Source organism: Penicillium roqueforti (genome assembly GCF_015533775.1).
Source record: "Penicillium roqueforti strain LCP96 04111 chromosome Unknown scaffold_50, whole genome shotgun sequence".
Classification (NCBI taxonomy): domain Eukaryota; kingdom Fungi; phylum Ascomycota; class Eurotiomycetes; order Eurotiales; family Aspergillaceae; genus Penicillium; species Penicillium roqueforti.
Genome location: NW_024067614.1, coordinates 11910 through 27841, shown reverse-complemented (window position 1 = coordinate 27841; position 15932 = coordinate 11910). Strand labels below are relative to the sequence as shown.

The window sequence follows — 15932 nt, the reverse complement described above, 5'->3', positions numbered from 1 at the left end:
AAGCAATTCATGTAAATAAATAACATACTCTATCATTCCGATATCGGGATACCACACAGAATTCACTCTATTCCCACTTGGGCAGTTCGATCCTTTGAGATAAGATCAACCCCGCATGTTAGCTGCATCCATATATTTACTCGATAACAGCTCTTTTTTTCTCCAAAGAACTTGCTTACTCTCGAGGAAAGCATCAATCGCACATTTCGATTTGTTTTACCGAATTCTGGGCCTTCTACATCATTTGCCATGGCGCCGAATGATACAGGTCAGCTTGACTCTGCCGCAGTATAAATGAAAAGGTTAACACTGTCTAGTTTTCAGCCTCGTTACGGCTGATCCAGGCCTACCGCGACCCAATCCCACCGAATCCTATTGGCAACATATTCCACATGCTCTCGCCGACGTCCAATCCTCAAAATTGCCAACTGACCGAGATTTTGCAATCATTGGGTCCGGTATCACGGGTCTATCGGTAGCTAGATCCCTCTTGGAACGCCACCCTACTGCCACAGTAACTGTTCTCGAAGCCCGTACGCTCTGTTCGGGTGCGACTGGGCGCAATGGTGGACAGATGGCTGCGAATGCTGGAGAGCAGTATATGAATCTTGCAGAAGCTCACGGGGTCGAGACGGCGGGCAAGATTGTGGACTTTACATTCCGCAATTTGGAGAAGATGCAGGAATTGATTGAAGAATATGATGCCGTGGAGTTGAGCGAGATGCAACGTCTGCGGAAGCTACGAGTCTTTTTGACCCAGGGGAAGTTTGACGACTTCAAGAAAAGTATCGCCCGGCTGGAAATCGATCATCCTTCTAAGAAGGGGCTATATACAATTTTAGATGCGGATGCTGTGCTCAAGGTGAGTCTTTTCGCCGGTGTGATCTATGGTGTCATTCTGATCTTTTTTTCTCTAGGAATACGGAATTCATGGAGCATCTGGAGGAACACTGCTTCCTGCTGGGACAGTCTGGCCATATCGTCTTGTCACCAAAGTTTTCGCGGCACTCTTGGAAAAATACCCAGGTCGCCTGACAATTGAGACACATACACCGGTTGAGTCTGTTGAGCACATTTCAACACTTGCCTATCCGTATACACTGCACACTTCTCGCGGTCCACTACGAGCACGGACTGTAGTTCATTGCACCAATGGCTACAGCGGACATCTCCTTCCTCACCTAAGAGGGCTTGTCTATCCTTTCAAAGGGACAATGACAGTTCAAGATCCGCAGAATGCTGTGCCAAATCAAGGCACAGCTGTGTCATGGGGCTTCCACTACCCTCCAACCTATGATCCTGCAACCCAACGTCTTGGATTTGGACTGTACTACCTAGGACAGAGTGCAAAGACCGGCTATTTCTACTTCGGCGGCGAGCATGCGCGTTTTGATGAATCATTATCCGCAGATGACAGCTTTGTGACCGACGACTCCGTGAAGCACTTGGAAGACGTCCTCCCACGATTCTTTGGCAAAAACGACAAATCCGATTGGCGTCTGGTCAGTTCCTGGAGTGGAGTTATGGGTTATTCCCCTGATGGTCTGCCAATTGTTGGGCGATTGTCACCGGAGATGACGGGGAGGGGAGGGGACGGCGAATGGATTGCTGCTGCATTCAATGGATACGGTATGGCAAACAGCCTGCTGAGTGGCGAGGCGTTGGCTTTGATGATTCTGGGTGAGGATGTCAGTGATTGGCTCCCAGTTTCATATGGACTGGGCGAAAAGAGACTCCGAGAGACGCTCACAGTCTCAAGGGCCGTCAATGGACTAAGGTCGAAGCTATGAGTTGGGCACGCCGGTCCTCGCTCGGTATGTTCGTGACTCAAATGGAAGTGCATTTCAATTCATCCTTTTGTAGCCATGATTTGTACAGGGTATTCAACTCTTGTCTCTATTATGTATTGATTTTTGCGAAAATAGATGGGGAAGAAAATTTTTGCGGTAGACCCACTACTTCACTTCGCGAGCGAGCCATCACGACTTCTTGCTTTACGCAAAAAATAGTCAGAAACAAAAAGACATGGACTCGCGGGGAATCGAACCCCGGACCACTCCCATGCTAAGGGAGTATTATACCACTAAACCACAAGCCCAGTTGATTTAAGATCGGGGAGCGAGTATCGGCTCAAGGCGGCATAGAGTGGAGTGGCAATGTGTGCTCTCTGTGGGTCACTACCGTGACACAGCGGCGGACACAAAATCCATTAAAGAGGGTTGGTTGGGTGAGCCAGCAATAGGAGATGGTTTCCAAATATGTGGCATTGAGTGGGAAGAGGGTTTTTCCCAATTCCCACGACCGGTCCCGTCGATACAGCGCACGGAGTAGATCTCGACAGACAGTTCATGACGGGACAAAGCAATCTTCATCTTTTTTCGGCTTTCTGATTTGGAGCTAGGGATCAGAAGTTCACCATGTTGAGGGTAAATCGCTTCCCAGCTGCCTTTCGCTTGGTCCTTGTCACTTTCAGACTTTAATGAACCACTATTGGATGAGATAGTAAAAACAACATCCAGCAACAAGAGGTGGTTGATGGCGGCTTCCACTTCTTCCCTCTGAGAAAGTTTACCAGGAGACTCAAGGTCCGGGTACTTGGGCATATTGAATGACACATCAAAGGTGGTGCCGAAGGGGGTTGAGGAAAGGTTGGTGTGAATTGCGATTGAGAAAGAACCCCGAGGGGTCAAAAGCTTCCCATGGAAGGTAGACAGCAAGGGAGTAAGGAACTGTCCAATGAGGGTCTCCACTACTGGAGCACTAGAGGTTTGTTTCTGCCTCTTTGTTGAAAAGACTCTTGCGGTATATGCTGGAGGTTTCAACCCTGCTGATTGCAAAACACCGAAGAGATCCTTGAGTAATGACTGGAGCCAGCGTACATCAGACATATGCTTGATGTAAGCTAGAGCCGGGCGAATAAGTTGATGTTCAGGAACAGGTCGCGTTTTCGGGGTTAGGGGAAGCGGAAGCATAGTCCGACGACGCAAGTTTTGACGGTGGGCATATGCCAATAATATCCGAATGGTATGTGCCAAACCATCTGCAAGCGAAGTTCCTTGCTGTGAGATATCATGTTCGGGTTGCGAGGTATCTTCATCAGTATCAACCAAGTCCAGTAAAATTTCGAGGTTATCGGAAGCAGGAATTTGAATGAGATTCTGGCGTGTCGTCACGCCAAAGCTAGCGATCGCTCGAGCCTCTCGGACTAGCTCATGAAACAGCTCCTCTTCGTAAACAGTATCACGCGCTTGCAGAATGCGATCCTCAATCGTTGCGTTGCCGTTGAAGGTAGAACGCGTCGGTCTAGATCTTCCCGAAAGCTTGCCATCCTGTATCACCCGCACCCGGACAAAACGGGCTTTGGATGGGATCAGTCCTTCATCTAATAACAAAGCCCCATCCTCGGCTCGACGTAAGGAAGCAAGGCCGCGGTCGCGGAACACCGGTGTGGCTATATTTAGTCGTGGTCAGTAGATGCTTCCTGCAGTATCCGTCACATCGGTATGCGCTCACCTTCGAGGAACCCATATTGCACGCCTAGCGATTGCCTTTCACGCGGGAGACGAGAAATTTTCCACCCCTTGTCCTTGACAGCCAGCACCTCATTCCAATATCGAGTCTCCGACGCGACTTCAGTTTCAAGTCTAGAGGCGGCCTGCAGAAGCTTGTTTGCCGCCGCGTTGAAATTTTGGATCCGCCATCCCCTTGATACCGCTGATATATCTTTGATTGTAGATTCCGGCTTCGGGGGAGGGTTCACGACCTCGGCATTGAGGGAACCAAGAGGTGCGACTTGCTTGAGGAAGGCCGACATGGAGGTTTCGGCCTGACGCGGGGCCTGCTTGGATAGCAAAAGGGAGACGAAGTCGAGGGCGAACATGGTTTCCATGTGAGCTTGCCTGGAAATTTATCAGTTCTTGCGCACCGAGTATGACTTTAAAACCATTAGACAGACTCACATGGCGAACTGAGTGATCTCGGCACGCCGCTTGTACAGTTGCTCCAAGCGCTCTGTAGAGTCAAGATCGGTCGCATCTTGGTCACTCTCGTCTACCCCGTCCAAGCCATCTTTTTCTTCCTCCTCGGCAATCCTGTTTCGGAGAACATCTTCATTCACCTCGCGAAAGGAGCCCCACTGATTGTTGATTTGCGCGATCTCCACAGGCAAGGTATCTGGACGCTCACGCTTCTCGGGGATAGGGCGCAAAGGCAGAGTGAAGGAGTCGGCCATGGTGTCAATGCACCTTAATAACCTCCCTCTGTGAAACTTGGAAAAACCAATGGCTCGAGAGGAAAAATAAGGAAGGACAAGTGGACGACCTAATCGGGAGCTCAATTCGGTGACGTAAGTTGCACGTGATCTTGCCTAACGCTGGGATAGATGCTCACAGACTCACAGTTGACTAGGTGGTTTCCCCGGTTGGTAAAGTTGTTTTCTTTTCATATCTTGGCAATATCAGTGATACCAGTAACTTTCAATCTGTCAGCTTGATGGGACTTAAAAGTAGCCGTTGTTCAAAATCACGCTGTCACAGAGTACAATATATATCTACAGCCTTTGATAACCTCAACACGTATCTTAAACACGGATACTATAAACATTCAATTTTCTCGATTATTTTCTAAATGTTCTTAGTTAGAAGTATGAAGGAACCTGCAACCTAATATGTCTACATTATACTGTATGTCTAACCTGGAGGCAAGTCCCACAAGGTTCTGTTTATGTACGAGTCACGACTATCCATTCCCGGGACATCCCCATCATATTTTCTACGCAATCACCACACTTCAAGCCTCCCATCCTATCTTTCCAATTAAGATACTGCCCGCTAGCTTTTTCTGAACATTACCCCCATAAATAAACTATGGCGTCGTATCTAGTGACCGGCTCTTCTCGAGGGCTCGGATTGGCGCTGATCACCCGTCTAGCAACATTGCCTAAAACCGAGGTGGGGACAATCATCGCCACCGCGCGCCAGGACAATTCTGCTCGACTGAAGGAAATTTCAAGTGCATCAGCAGGACGAGTGCAGATAGTTAAGTTAGATGTCACCAATGAATCCAGCATGAAAGAGGCTGTGGCGGCAGTGGAGCGCCAGTTGCAAGGGAAAGGGCTTGACTATTTGGTCAACAACGCGGGAGTGAGTGACTGGTCCCCAACCGGACTGGAAGGAATGTACGTTGAATATCTTATCAGAAGACTCGCTTGGTACTGATTTGACAGGGACAATCTGAATGAGACGTTCAATGTCAATGTTACTGGGCCGCATCTTGCATCGCGCGCTTTCCTACCACTTCTGCGCAAAGGCGAGAAGAAAACAGTGATCAACATGTGAGTATAGTGGGAAAGACCACACAGAGGTTTTTATACGACGCTAAGAAGCTGACCGAAATATAAGATCAACTACTTTAGGCTCCATGGCTATGGCTGATGCGTTTCGACCTCTGCCGTCACCGGCATATAAGATCTCAAAGGCCGCCTTGAACATGCTCACTGTACAATATGCACAGCAATATGCAGCTGATGGCTTCACCTTTCTTGCGATCAGTCCTGGTGTAGGTGAAGCCTTTCCACTCATTTGTTGATCTACTAACATCGAAAGTGGCTTCGCACCGACCTTGGTAGCAAGCGAGCAGATCTTCCGGTTGAAGTCGGTGCCGAGAAGGTCCTGGATATCATACAAAAGGCAACGCCGGAGCAGAATGGAAAATTTGTGAACATACATGTCCCTGGATGGGAGAAGCGAGAGGGCTCAAATCAGTATGATGGCAAGGAGATCCCTTGGTGATCCGGCAGGGAATCTTTTGCCACATTGCTTGATGGCTACACCGACTAATCAAAGGGAAAAGATGAATTACCTCATAGGAAGTCCTCCGCCACGAGATCCTATATGCCAATTTCCTTTCTTATTACTACTTATGGTCTGTAAGAAAGGTGATTCAATCTGCTAGTTCATCAAGTGTACCCTAGGTTTGTCACTCTAGCTACCTGATATTAGCTCTAGGCCACATTAGTCTTTGTTCGGCTGTCGAGTTTTCACAAAATCAACCAGGTCAAAGAAGCTCTTTTTGTAGTGCCGCTGCTGGGTGGTGCGATTGACACTTTGAATGCCAAATTGTTGCGTGTAGTCCCCAAATTCCCAATTGTCGACGAAGCTCCAAGCAAGGGCTCCCATGACATGCACACCGTCTTCATATATTGACTTGAGAATTTCAGACATGTAGGAAAGATAGTACACGCTCCTAGGAGAGTCAAATAGCTGGTCAGAGAGCTCCAGTTCTGCTTCTGCATGTACCGGAAACCCAAACTCTGATACCAGAATTGGGTGTCGGAAAGTATTCCACAGGTAATAGAGATACTCTCGGAGATACGTCGGTGTGATATACACGTAGGACTCGGAGCGATACCCAATGTTCCATCCGTAAACATTCTTTGTTTCTTGCTTGACGCAATATGGGAAAAGATCATTCGAGATTGACGGGTTGGCAGCGCAAGCCTTGATGCCTTCCTCGGCCGGAGATACTACCGTAGCGGTATACGGATCAATACCAAAAAAGTCGGATGTGTGGCCGATGTATTTCAGTTCGGATTTGCTCAAGGGTTTGGCTCCGGGGAGTGTTTCTAATACAGACTTTGGGTACTGCTTACCCAAGAATATTGGATTTGCGAAGATACCCAGTTGCATTTCTTGGAAGCGGTCAGCCGCGAGGACATGGCTAGAGTTTTTCGGATCCTTAGGCACTCCAAAGTTGTCGTTGAACTTTATGCCAATCTTCCCCGTGGCCTTCAAGGTATCATGATAGAAGTGGTAGATCTGGGAATGTGCCTTGACAACGTGGTCTGCTCCTTTGAAATTGAATGCGTAGAGCAGGGGCTCATTGAAGGTCACCCAGATTGGGACTCGGTCTGCATAATGAGAAAGCAGAACCTAGGGAGTGATCCACGTCAGACTTGGATGGGAATTGATGACTTGTGGAATAGAATCCGTACCTTTCCATAGTTGACAAATGCGTCGACAAAAGTTTCGTTTTGGTAGCCGGCATTGTTGTAGCCAATATCTGGGTGTCGCGTGATATTGTCGCTGGCGACAAACATTAATGGGCTGTCGAAATGAAGCATTGTGACAGCTGGCTGCAAATTTATTAGAATACTGGCATTTAACAGGTATGAATTGAGATATTTGGGATATTTACCGTCATTCCTGCATCGAGAACTGTGTCGATCAAGTCATTATAATGATCAATGGCTTGTTGATTGACAGGTGTTCCTGGAAGAGCAAAAGGCAAAACCCGCGTCCAGGGGATTGTAAAGCTATAATACTCGACACCCATTGCAGCTAGTCGCTGTATGTCTTGCTTATACAAGAAATAATTTTCGTTGGTGACATAGTCCTTTGGCTTGCTGTCGGGTACCAATTTCTCCAACAACGAAGGTGATCGACCATCCAACCCAATTGCACCTTCAATCTGCGCCGCACTCCCTGCAACCCCAAACACAAAGTCCTTGGGGAAATTATAGCAGTCGGTAGGACCAAAATAGTCGCGCGGTGGCAAGACCAGCTCACTGCTGGGCACGGGTGTGGGACTGACAGTTGTCGAGAATAACCCAGTGGTGGTCTACTCAAGTAAGCTACAACTGCAATTTGCGAGGAATCACAGAGCACACGACATACATAGTTGTGAAGATCTGCCTGTAGCCACATCGAAGACCACGCAGCTTGTCCATATGGGTCCTTTGTGTCAGTGGCGCTGATAACAGTTTGCCCCGGAACCCAGCTGCCCCACGTTGAGGTCGACCAGCTAGTGGTAAAATGTTTGACTGCGTCTGTATAACGTGGGCCATATGTCCGTGTGGTCGTCGGGGAAGGAACAGAGGTTGCGTATCTCATACTTCAATTAGCAAGCGATGGTGTACACTAGTTCTATAAATTTCTTACCGAACTGTTTCGTTCAAAGTATAGGAGAAGGGCTGAAATTGGTATTTCGGTGCCACGTTCGATTGTGTACATTGTGGCCGAGCAGAATAACCTGTTGTTGTCAAGTATACTTCCTGTGCCTGTATAGCCACAGCCAAAGCAGCAAGGGAAATGAACGGCAATCGCATTTCTGAGGTATCTATTAGACAGTTTTTCCGTATCATGCCTAGGAAGCGGTCCCCTCAAATAATGATTCCCCTCAGAGGTCAGTGTGTTTGCCGGTTAATTGTCGGCCCATGGTAATATGGCGTCAAACTCAAATTAAGGCTTCAATTGGAACGCCAAGTGCCAATGCGTCACGTAACTAGCCCTTCATAGCGCTGATCGACAGTACCGCAGACGAAGTTGGTAAGGAGGAGCTGCAATGTCCGATTTCCTCTGCTAGGGGCACTGGACAGTCCCCGGCTTCCCCGCATCGTGCGCCCTTGCAGATCCCTATATGGGGTCGCGGATATTTATCCTGTTGAATAAGAACCTTGCCCCGAGGAGATTGACAACGCTTTCGCTACATTTGGCTGCCACGTCATATCAACGCGTCCATATTGTACCCTGGATGATTGGAGAAGACCGCAATCACGCCCATTTAGGCTGCTCAGGCACAACCGTACCTTGGAGAACTGTCATTCTAATGTAATTATTTGAAAATTTCTGGAAAATCGACCTCGAATATGTCGGTAAAGAGCAGGGGAGGTCGCAATGTGGCACAAGATATTGGATTTGGATCATACTACATTAATGAGCGGCTATATTCATCAAACTGGGCTTGTGGTTTAGTGGTATAATACTCCCTTAGCATGGGAGTGGTCCGGGGTTCGATTCCCCGCGAGTCCACTTTTTTGTTACTGTTTTTTTTTTATAGATCTCAGGTTATTCTAGTTAAGACTGAAATGAATGAACTATATTTAGTAAAGCAGTCCAAATTGAAGTCAAATTCATGCCACGGGATATATTTTCACCCGTCTACTCCTCCCAATTGAAATTAATAACAATCCGGCCAGCCACCTCTCCCTTCCGTAGTTTCTCCACAGCCTCGGGCATGCGATTCAGTGGGTACACCTCACTGATTTGCCGTAGAGCCCCTCGCCGTGCGAAATCCAACGCCATGGCGGTATCACTACGGCTACCGACAAGGGTGCCCTTGATGGTAAGATTCTTGAAGACATACTGGCAGGGATCGGCTCCTATCGTCATGGACCCTGCAACTGGAAGACCGATGCACATCACAATGCCGCCGATACGGTCGCCGATAAACGACACGGCTGTTTTGTAAGCAGCAGGGGCTGTCACAAACACTCCATGAGCCCCGACCCCATCAGCAATTCCAATAACAGCCTTGGTAGAGTCGGCAACTTCTTTGAAATCCACGAAGGCCTCTGCCCCCATCTCAAGCGACAATTTCTGCTTGGATTCTCCCGTGTCCACCACGATCGGACGCATTCCCATTGCTTTAGCCAGCTGCACACCTTGAATTCCCACACCGCCACCGCCGCCAGGGAAAACAACCCAAGCACCCGAGCGAAGGTTAGACTCAACCAGAGACCGGTAGATAGTGCTGGCACTGCACATAATTGGGCCTGCAATTTCGTCGGGGACCCCATCCGGGATCGGTGATGCGTATCGTGCCGGTGATACCAAGTATTGCTGGTAAGTACCTGGTATGATGAGCCGCAATCCAGAGCATTATAAATGATTCAAGTCAGCCGTACCTGTCGTCATCAGACCAGTGAGAATTGCGCCCTTGCAGTATGTCTCCTTATCATCCCAGCAAAGCGCACAGGAACCGCATGTATCCAATATCGGTTTAATTCCGGCTCTATCGCCTAACTTGAAAGTCTTCACGTTGGCTCCAACTTTGACTACCACACCTGCACCTTCATGCCCCGGAGATCGCACACCAAACGCTGACATGAACGGGAGACCCAGATCTCCTTGCATCATATGGATGTCGGACGAGCAAAGTCCAGTGTAGTTCAGCTTGATCAAAACATCATCGGGGCCTACACCAGAGCATCAGTGGCTGTGAACTTGTGTACAGTGGAATACCTGACACTTCAGTCAAGATTGGGGTCCTACCTGGTTCTGGAACAGGCACTGTTTGTACCTCGACATGGAAATCGGGGCCTTCATTGATCACCACTCCGGCTTTACAGTGGGTGGGAATCTCGACTTGAGAGTAATCTATGACCGAACCCATGTTCCGAGAAGCTGTATTGCAAGACTCGAAAAGTGCAAAGTGTTGTCTGGAAAGTCTCAATGGACAATATACAAAAGAATTCACAGGAGAAAGTCTAAGTTCCACGAAGTCAAAATCTGGGGAAATACAAAATATACCGTGATCGTAACCCCTCTTTTTGTTGGTCTCGTCGTCAATGGCTTGGCTTGACTGAGGAGTAGGGACATACGTGCCGGATAATGTCTGGCACTCGACACCTTTCCACTTCCAATTTAGCTCATCTCTTGCCGCTTTTTAATCTTACAGGAAAATTGAAGCCGCTAAACACTCTGGAAAAGGGAGACTGTAAACCATAAGAATACATTTTGCTGCCAACCAGGAGTGATGCCGATTTGAACGATCTTGCCGTCCAGACGTTTATAGAAAATCACTTGACAAACAATTGAGCCTGTCTATTGAACGCACCCGACGGCACGGCAAGCAGTCCATCCTTGACTGCTGCTAGGTGCTGTTCGGTGGCCAACACAATCGATACCCCTCGTGGTCATCCCGCATATCCACAGTTGCTTTCCCCGCATTTGTTCTTGACGCACTGCAGTAGAGAATGCACTTTCTAACGTTGGTATACGGTGTCTAAGTTGTATTAATGATGATTGGTCTCATTGACGATAAAGTAGTCATCCTGGAAGAACATCGCATGTGAATTATCAAGCCTGACTGCCGACGGTAATAAGAAAGAACCCCACGAAATATTAGGTCAGCGGAGAGGAACTCTACACTATAGTAGACGGAGAAATAGTGATCTTGCTTCAGAACACTCTGTCTTCGGCCAGAGTGCCCTTAGCTAGCGTAGGTCTGATTGGCTGAAATTGATAATTTTTATGTGGAGCTCCTTCTTAAACTATAGTAAGGGCAGTGGTTGATTAACAAGGTTAAACTGCCCTAGGCAGTGTGAGTTTTGCGAACGAACTTTAGTCTGATTTATCCAGATAAGTATCTCGCTGCTTACTGAGATACAACCGGAGCGCCATACTTATTGCACTCTGAACTGCAAGACTCCTTCTTATGCTACTAGAGTCTAAATGCACAGGGGGGGGGGTTCGGTCGGATCATCGGCCAAGTTTACCCGCAGCTAATTCTATTCTGATCCGCTATTTAGACCAGGCGGGGTAGCATTCAACAGTAGACTTCTCCTGGGTATTTAGGGGTCAATCTGCGGGGGTCTACGACCTCCGAGCAGATATTTCACATACGCTAAATAATCACCAGCGGACAAAAATGGATCGTAAACTGCAATACCCTAGTATTCAGGTAGAGGCGGCCTTTTAGCTGTCGAGACGTTGTACTAGCTAGTGCTTAACAGACCGTGGCGAAGTTAGACGGCCGCTGAAAGCCCCTTTGTGCTGTGTAAGTTGACAATAAACACGAGGCAATGAAGAATTGTTGGTCACCGAATCATCTTGTGATAAAACTGGGGGCAGGCGGTGACGTACAATTAGTGTTGAGTACCGGCAAAAGTTTACGAACAGATAATAGCAAAACTAGCGAAGCTAGTGAAAAGTGAGGTTGGTTTACTTATTCACCTGAGTATGTTCACTTTGGCTGAGGATCTGGCACATAGAAAAGGTAGATATTAAGACTTGAACTTCATAATTGAAGGACACTCCAGCAGACAGTCTTGAACGAACGGTCTCATGAACAAATACTATCTTAATCTTCATAATCTGACGGACACTTCAATGGACAGTGTCTTGACCTTCATAATTTGACGAACACTTGAACGAGCATTATCTTGAATAAACAGTATCATGGACGAATACTATCTTGAACGAACACTATCTTGAACGAACACTATCTTGAACTTCATAGTCTGACGGACAGGGGAACGAACAGTCTTAAACGAACACTATCTTCAACAAACACTATCTTGAAATTCATAATCTGACGAACATTTGAACGAACAGTATCATGAACGAATACTACCCTGGATAAACAATAGCATGATTTGCTTTGGTATTTAATGGGGCCGCTAATTAACGAAATCCCTGTCTGCAATGAATAAATAGTATATATTTTAATGATTTATTCGTTCTGCCTACAGGCTGGGGAAAATCGTCATAACTACTGTTCGTTCAACCGTCCGTTAGATTATGAAGTTCAAGATAGCGTTCGTTTGAGACTTTTCGTTCCCCTGTCCGTCAGACTATGAAGTTCAAGATAGTGTTCGTTTAAGATACTGTTCGTTCTAATGTTCGGATATGAAGTTGAAGATACAGTTAGATAAATAAGCTTTGACCAATGATTCACTTGGGAACAAGACTAACACAATGCGCGGACCAGCGTGTATCATTGCGGTAGGGGGATGGTTTAACGGGATCATAAGTGTAAATAATATGGTCAAACAGAAGATAAAGTTTTAACTACTTATAGAATGGCCATTTTGAACAGGTTCAATTTTGAACTAAGCAGGTTTGAAATAAACAGCTTAAAGCTCGAGCAACTCAATGAATGTGTAGCCTCAAAGTTACGTGGTCTTATATTTTGCCTATACTGGTTGGATATTGCGTAGGCGAGATTAAGTACCTTGTCGTTCTGCGGTCAGTATTTGCCTCTTTCAGGTTTTCTATGCCTTTTAAAGTCGGTGGTGCACACATGGTCTTTGAACAATATTGACAGTTTGACATTTTGGATAGTTGTTGCCTGTTCCATGGACTGTGTAAAATATCGTGTAAAGCTTGAGGACAGATCTTGGCTTCCTCGGCTCAGATTAAACCGAGTAATAGTCTTCAGCACTGCGAAGAGGTGTCTGTCATTTGCTGGAGGGCAGGCAAGGGACATCTCGTCGCAACCTGACCTGGTACTTGATCCTGGTTTTGTGCATGACCAGCAGTCTGCGTGTGGAACTAAATTTGGCATGGAACGTAGCCCAGGATTTACGTTCGTAACTACAGTGAGTTTACAGTGTGCCGTAGCCTCGACCTCAATGGGTGGGCTCACAGTGAATGTGCCGTGGCCTTGACCTCAATGGGAGGGCTCACAGCGGAAGGCCACTGGTAGCCACACTCAACCCAGAGCTAAAATGAGAAGAGGACACAACGGGGGAGGGCTCGCCTTTATGCTGGGGCCTGTGGGGGCCTGTACATACATCAGCAGGACCTAGAACTACGCATGGACGCACAGTTAACTAAGTGTGCCGTTTTATCCGGAAATTTGTATTACCCTGACAAATGGGCTAACCAATCGTGACTACATGGCTTGAGCCACAATTAATGATTCGTTGATGATGTCTCAAGATCGGAATTGGCGCGGGATGAATCCGTATAGTCGAGGCAAAAAGACTACAATAAAGAGCCTGTTTGTTGTAATTGCGAATTTGAGTAGAGACTTGGATACTTCATTATCCATAGAGATCCACCCAGTTTCCATAGCTCATCTTTGTAACTAGAACTGGCTTACGGTAGCCATGTGATTTTGAGGCAAAAGGTGACGTATGCCCCTTGTTCACCAGGTCCAACGCCCACATAATACAGCTGTGAGACGTAATGGTCAAGGAAATTGCGTCCGCTGTAGAATTTGGGCAATGTCTGGGCTCCCTGGTAATCACACTTAGAATTCTGACGATGCTTTCGAAAAACGGCAAATACATACTTCCATGAGTGATTCCATCGCAAGATTCAGCCGGCAGCAAAGATTCTGGTCGGACTCCAATATGCTCGTCCGGGTTTGATTGCACGGGAGACTGGGGACTCCCGTCAGGACGATCCGCTGGCTCTATATACCAAGAAGTAGATTAGCAAAAGCTTCGACTCTATTCATACGATGTAACCGGTTCTAGTATGTAATTGGAAACCGTTTTGGGACTTCTCACCTAACAATGATTCCTGCAGTTCATCGGTGCAATCAAATTTCGACCGGCACTGGGAGACAGAGGGCTGAAGACCTGGGGATGCCGCTGCAAGGGACTCTTTGCTTCGACCGACTGTTTTGTTTGTAGACACGGAGATCACTTCGACAGCAGAACTATGCCCGTAGCTGCCTGGTCGGGTAACATTCAAGCACGGGCAATTTGGTTCAACGGCCAGTTCAGGGTCACTCTCTGCTTTTTCCGACGACGATCTCCCTTTTTGGGCATTTCGCGATGGTGACCTCCCCAACTCGATTTCATTTTCTACCGTCTGAGTTCCCGAAGATTGCTGTTGGAATGGATAGAGCGATCTAGAAATGATGTTCATAGCCACAGAGAATTGGGTAGGATCATTACACTCCCTGGTGGCGGAAAGTGCCGGAGCCGAAGGAGGTAGCTGGGAGGCGGCCCGCTGTCCGTGCGAAGGCTTCTTCTTCTTGTTGCATAAATAGCCAAAGCCTTGTTTATAGAGTTGGGCTTGTAAGGAGGGATAGCTTCGATCCTGGCCCGAGAACAGCAAGTATTGTTCCGTAATTTCTTTCTCGGACAGGTTCTGATGTTGCTTGAACCAGCCGGGCAAATCCCTTGCCTCCTCAGGGGTCCAGGAATGGTTCTGGCCTGAAGATGTTGTCAGCGGCTTTTCAGAACTATCTGATAAGGGTCAAGTCTACCTTTTCGTTTCTTGCCTTGTTTAGCCAGTGGAGATCCATCTGAATTCTTGGGTGTAATGGATGCTTCCGAGCCGCTTCGAGTAAATTCGTCCGAACTATTTCCCTGAAGCCCGAACTTCAAGTACTTTTGTTGCAATTTTTCGACCCTTCCAGACAGCCCGGCCAATACATTATCGATTGTTTGATTCACTGGATTAATGCAGGTCAGCAGAGCGGTTGACTGAGTGACGAAGAACTGTACGAACATTGCAAGGTAAGGTCTTTCCAGGGCGCTATTTGAGATCGAGTCAATTTGACAATATTGATCTCCGATGCCACATCACAAGGATATGAATGAGGGTCAACAAGCTGCCGTGGGAGACCGGTTGCAATAAAGTCATGATCCTCTTTTGACACCTCCACCAACGCCTTGCATTTATCCACCCGGGCATGATGGTTGCCATCGCTCTGCTGTTTTGGGTCATATGTTGCGGATAGAACAACATCAGCCCAGTGAATAGTGCATCCGGCCGGATCGGCCTCCAATACATGCGGCCTGCGTTTGCTGAATAAGGTGTCAAGTCCGTCCGCTTTGAGATCGCTGGTGAGAGGAATATGAAAGAGTCGCGCAAGGTTCATGTCTGCTTGCAAAACGGTCTGATAAGACTGCAATAGTTCAAGAGTAAAAAGCAAACTTTTCCCTGGCAGAACCAAGTGACGGAGATGTGACTGATCGTGTAGGTCCCAGGTGCTTGAGCTGAGGGTTTCTCTCTCAATACGCTGGGGCCTTTGACTTCTCTGGTCGGGGGACATTTTGGTCAAGCTCTGCTGGGTATGAGACAACAGAGGCTAGAGAGTGTCTGCGACACTTTGCACGAAACGAATATATTTTTGAGTGATGTCTCGACTGAGGTAGAGTACAATTTGAAAAAGCCAGTGACACGTCGCAACAATGAGCGATTGTTGGAAGGTTTGCTCGCGACGCTCTTCACAGGTACCTGGCCAACGGTAGGGAGGTGTTTCGCCACCACGCGATTGACATTATACTAATATTCTCCTTTGAAATTGGAGCAAAGTTGCCTGGGGCTAGGCTGGAAGAACGATAGTGATCACGTAGCCCCACCACCAACGGCGCGTAACAGACCACCTCCAATTGGCGGGGTTTCTTTACCATCAATTTTCAGCCCCATAGTCAGGAAACAGATGTTTTTGGGTAATGCAAGGACTTT

At 47.5% G+C, this 15932-nt stretch overlaps 6 protein-coding genes across 6 annotated transcripts; 2 read left to right on the top strand and 4 right to left on the bottom strand.

Annotated features, from left to right (window-relative positions):
• Nucleotides 1-249: 249 nt before the first annotated feature.
• On the top strand, nt 250-1790 carry LCP9604111_9526 (NAD(P)/FAD-dependent oxidoreductase; the record flags this gene model as incomplete). The annotated part of the gene is made up of 3 exons (XM_039077790.1): nt 250-268; nt 318-862; nt 918-1790. 3 exons carry the CDS (start codon nt 250-252, stop codon nt 1788-1790), a joined length of 1437 nt encoding a protein of 478 aa, XP_038924463.1.
• Nucleotides 1791-2177: 387 nt separating this feature from the next.
• Nucleotides 2178-4231, bottom strand: LCP9604111_9525 (mediator of RNA polymerase II transcription subunit 17; the record flags this gene model as incomplete). Its single annotated transcript, XM_039077789.1, has 3 exons — nt 2178-3451; nt 3514-3899; nt 3960-4231. 3 exons carry the CDS (start codon nt 4229-4231, stop codon nt 2178-2180), a joined length of 1932 nt encoding a protein of 643 aa, XP_038924462.1.
• Nucleotides 4232-4865: 634 nt separating this feature from the next.
• On the top strand, nt 4866-5789 carry LCP9604111_9524 (SDR family oxidoreductase; the record flags this gene model as incomplete). Its single annotated transcript, XM_039077788.1, has 4 exons — nt 4866-5176; nt 5225-5332; nt 5400-5556; nt 5604-5789. 4 exons carry the CDS (start codon nt 4866-4868, stop codon nt 5787-5789), a joined length of 762 nt encoding a protein of 253 aa, XP_038924461.1.
• A 222-nt stretch (nt 5790-6011) lies between these two features.
• Nucleotides 6012-8104, bottom strand: LCP9604111_9523 (glycoside hydrolase family 1 protein; the record flags this gene model as incomplete). Its single annotated transcript, XM_039077787.1, has 5 exons — nt 6012-6929; nt 6992-7132; nt 7195-7617; nt 7674-7884; nt 7938-8104. 5 exons carry the CDS (start codon nt 8102-8104, stop codon nt 6012-6014), a joined length of 1860 nt encoding a protein of 619 aa, XP_038924460.1.
• Nucleotides 8105-8936: 832 nt separating this feature from the next.
• Nucleotides 8937-10170, bottom strand: LCP9604111_9522 (zinc-dependent alcohol dehydrogenase; the record flags this gene model as incomplete). Its single annotated transcript, XM_039077786.1, has 3 exons — nt 8937-9628; nt 9683-9973; nt 10050-10170. 3 exons carry the CDS (start codon nt 10168-10170, stop codon nt 8937-8939), a joined length of 1104 nt encoding a protein of 367 aa, XP_038924459.1.
• Nucleotides 10171-13695: 3525 nt separating this feature from the next.
• LCP9604111_9521 (uncharacterized protein) lies at nt 13696-15516 on the bottom strand (the record flags this gene model as incomplete). The annotated part of the gene is made up of 5 exons (XM_039077785.1): nt 13696-13742; nt 13798-13920; nt 14018-14671; nt 14725-14913; nt 14970-15516. 5 exons carry the CDS (start codon nt 15514-15516, stop codon nt 13696-13698), a joined length of 1560 nt encoding a protein of 519 aa, XP_038924458.1.
• Between the last annotated feature and the right edge of the window lie 416 nt (nt 15517-15932).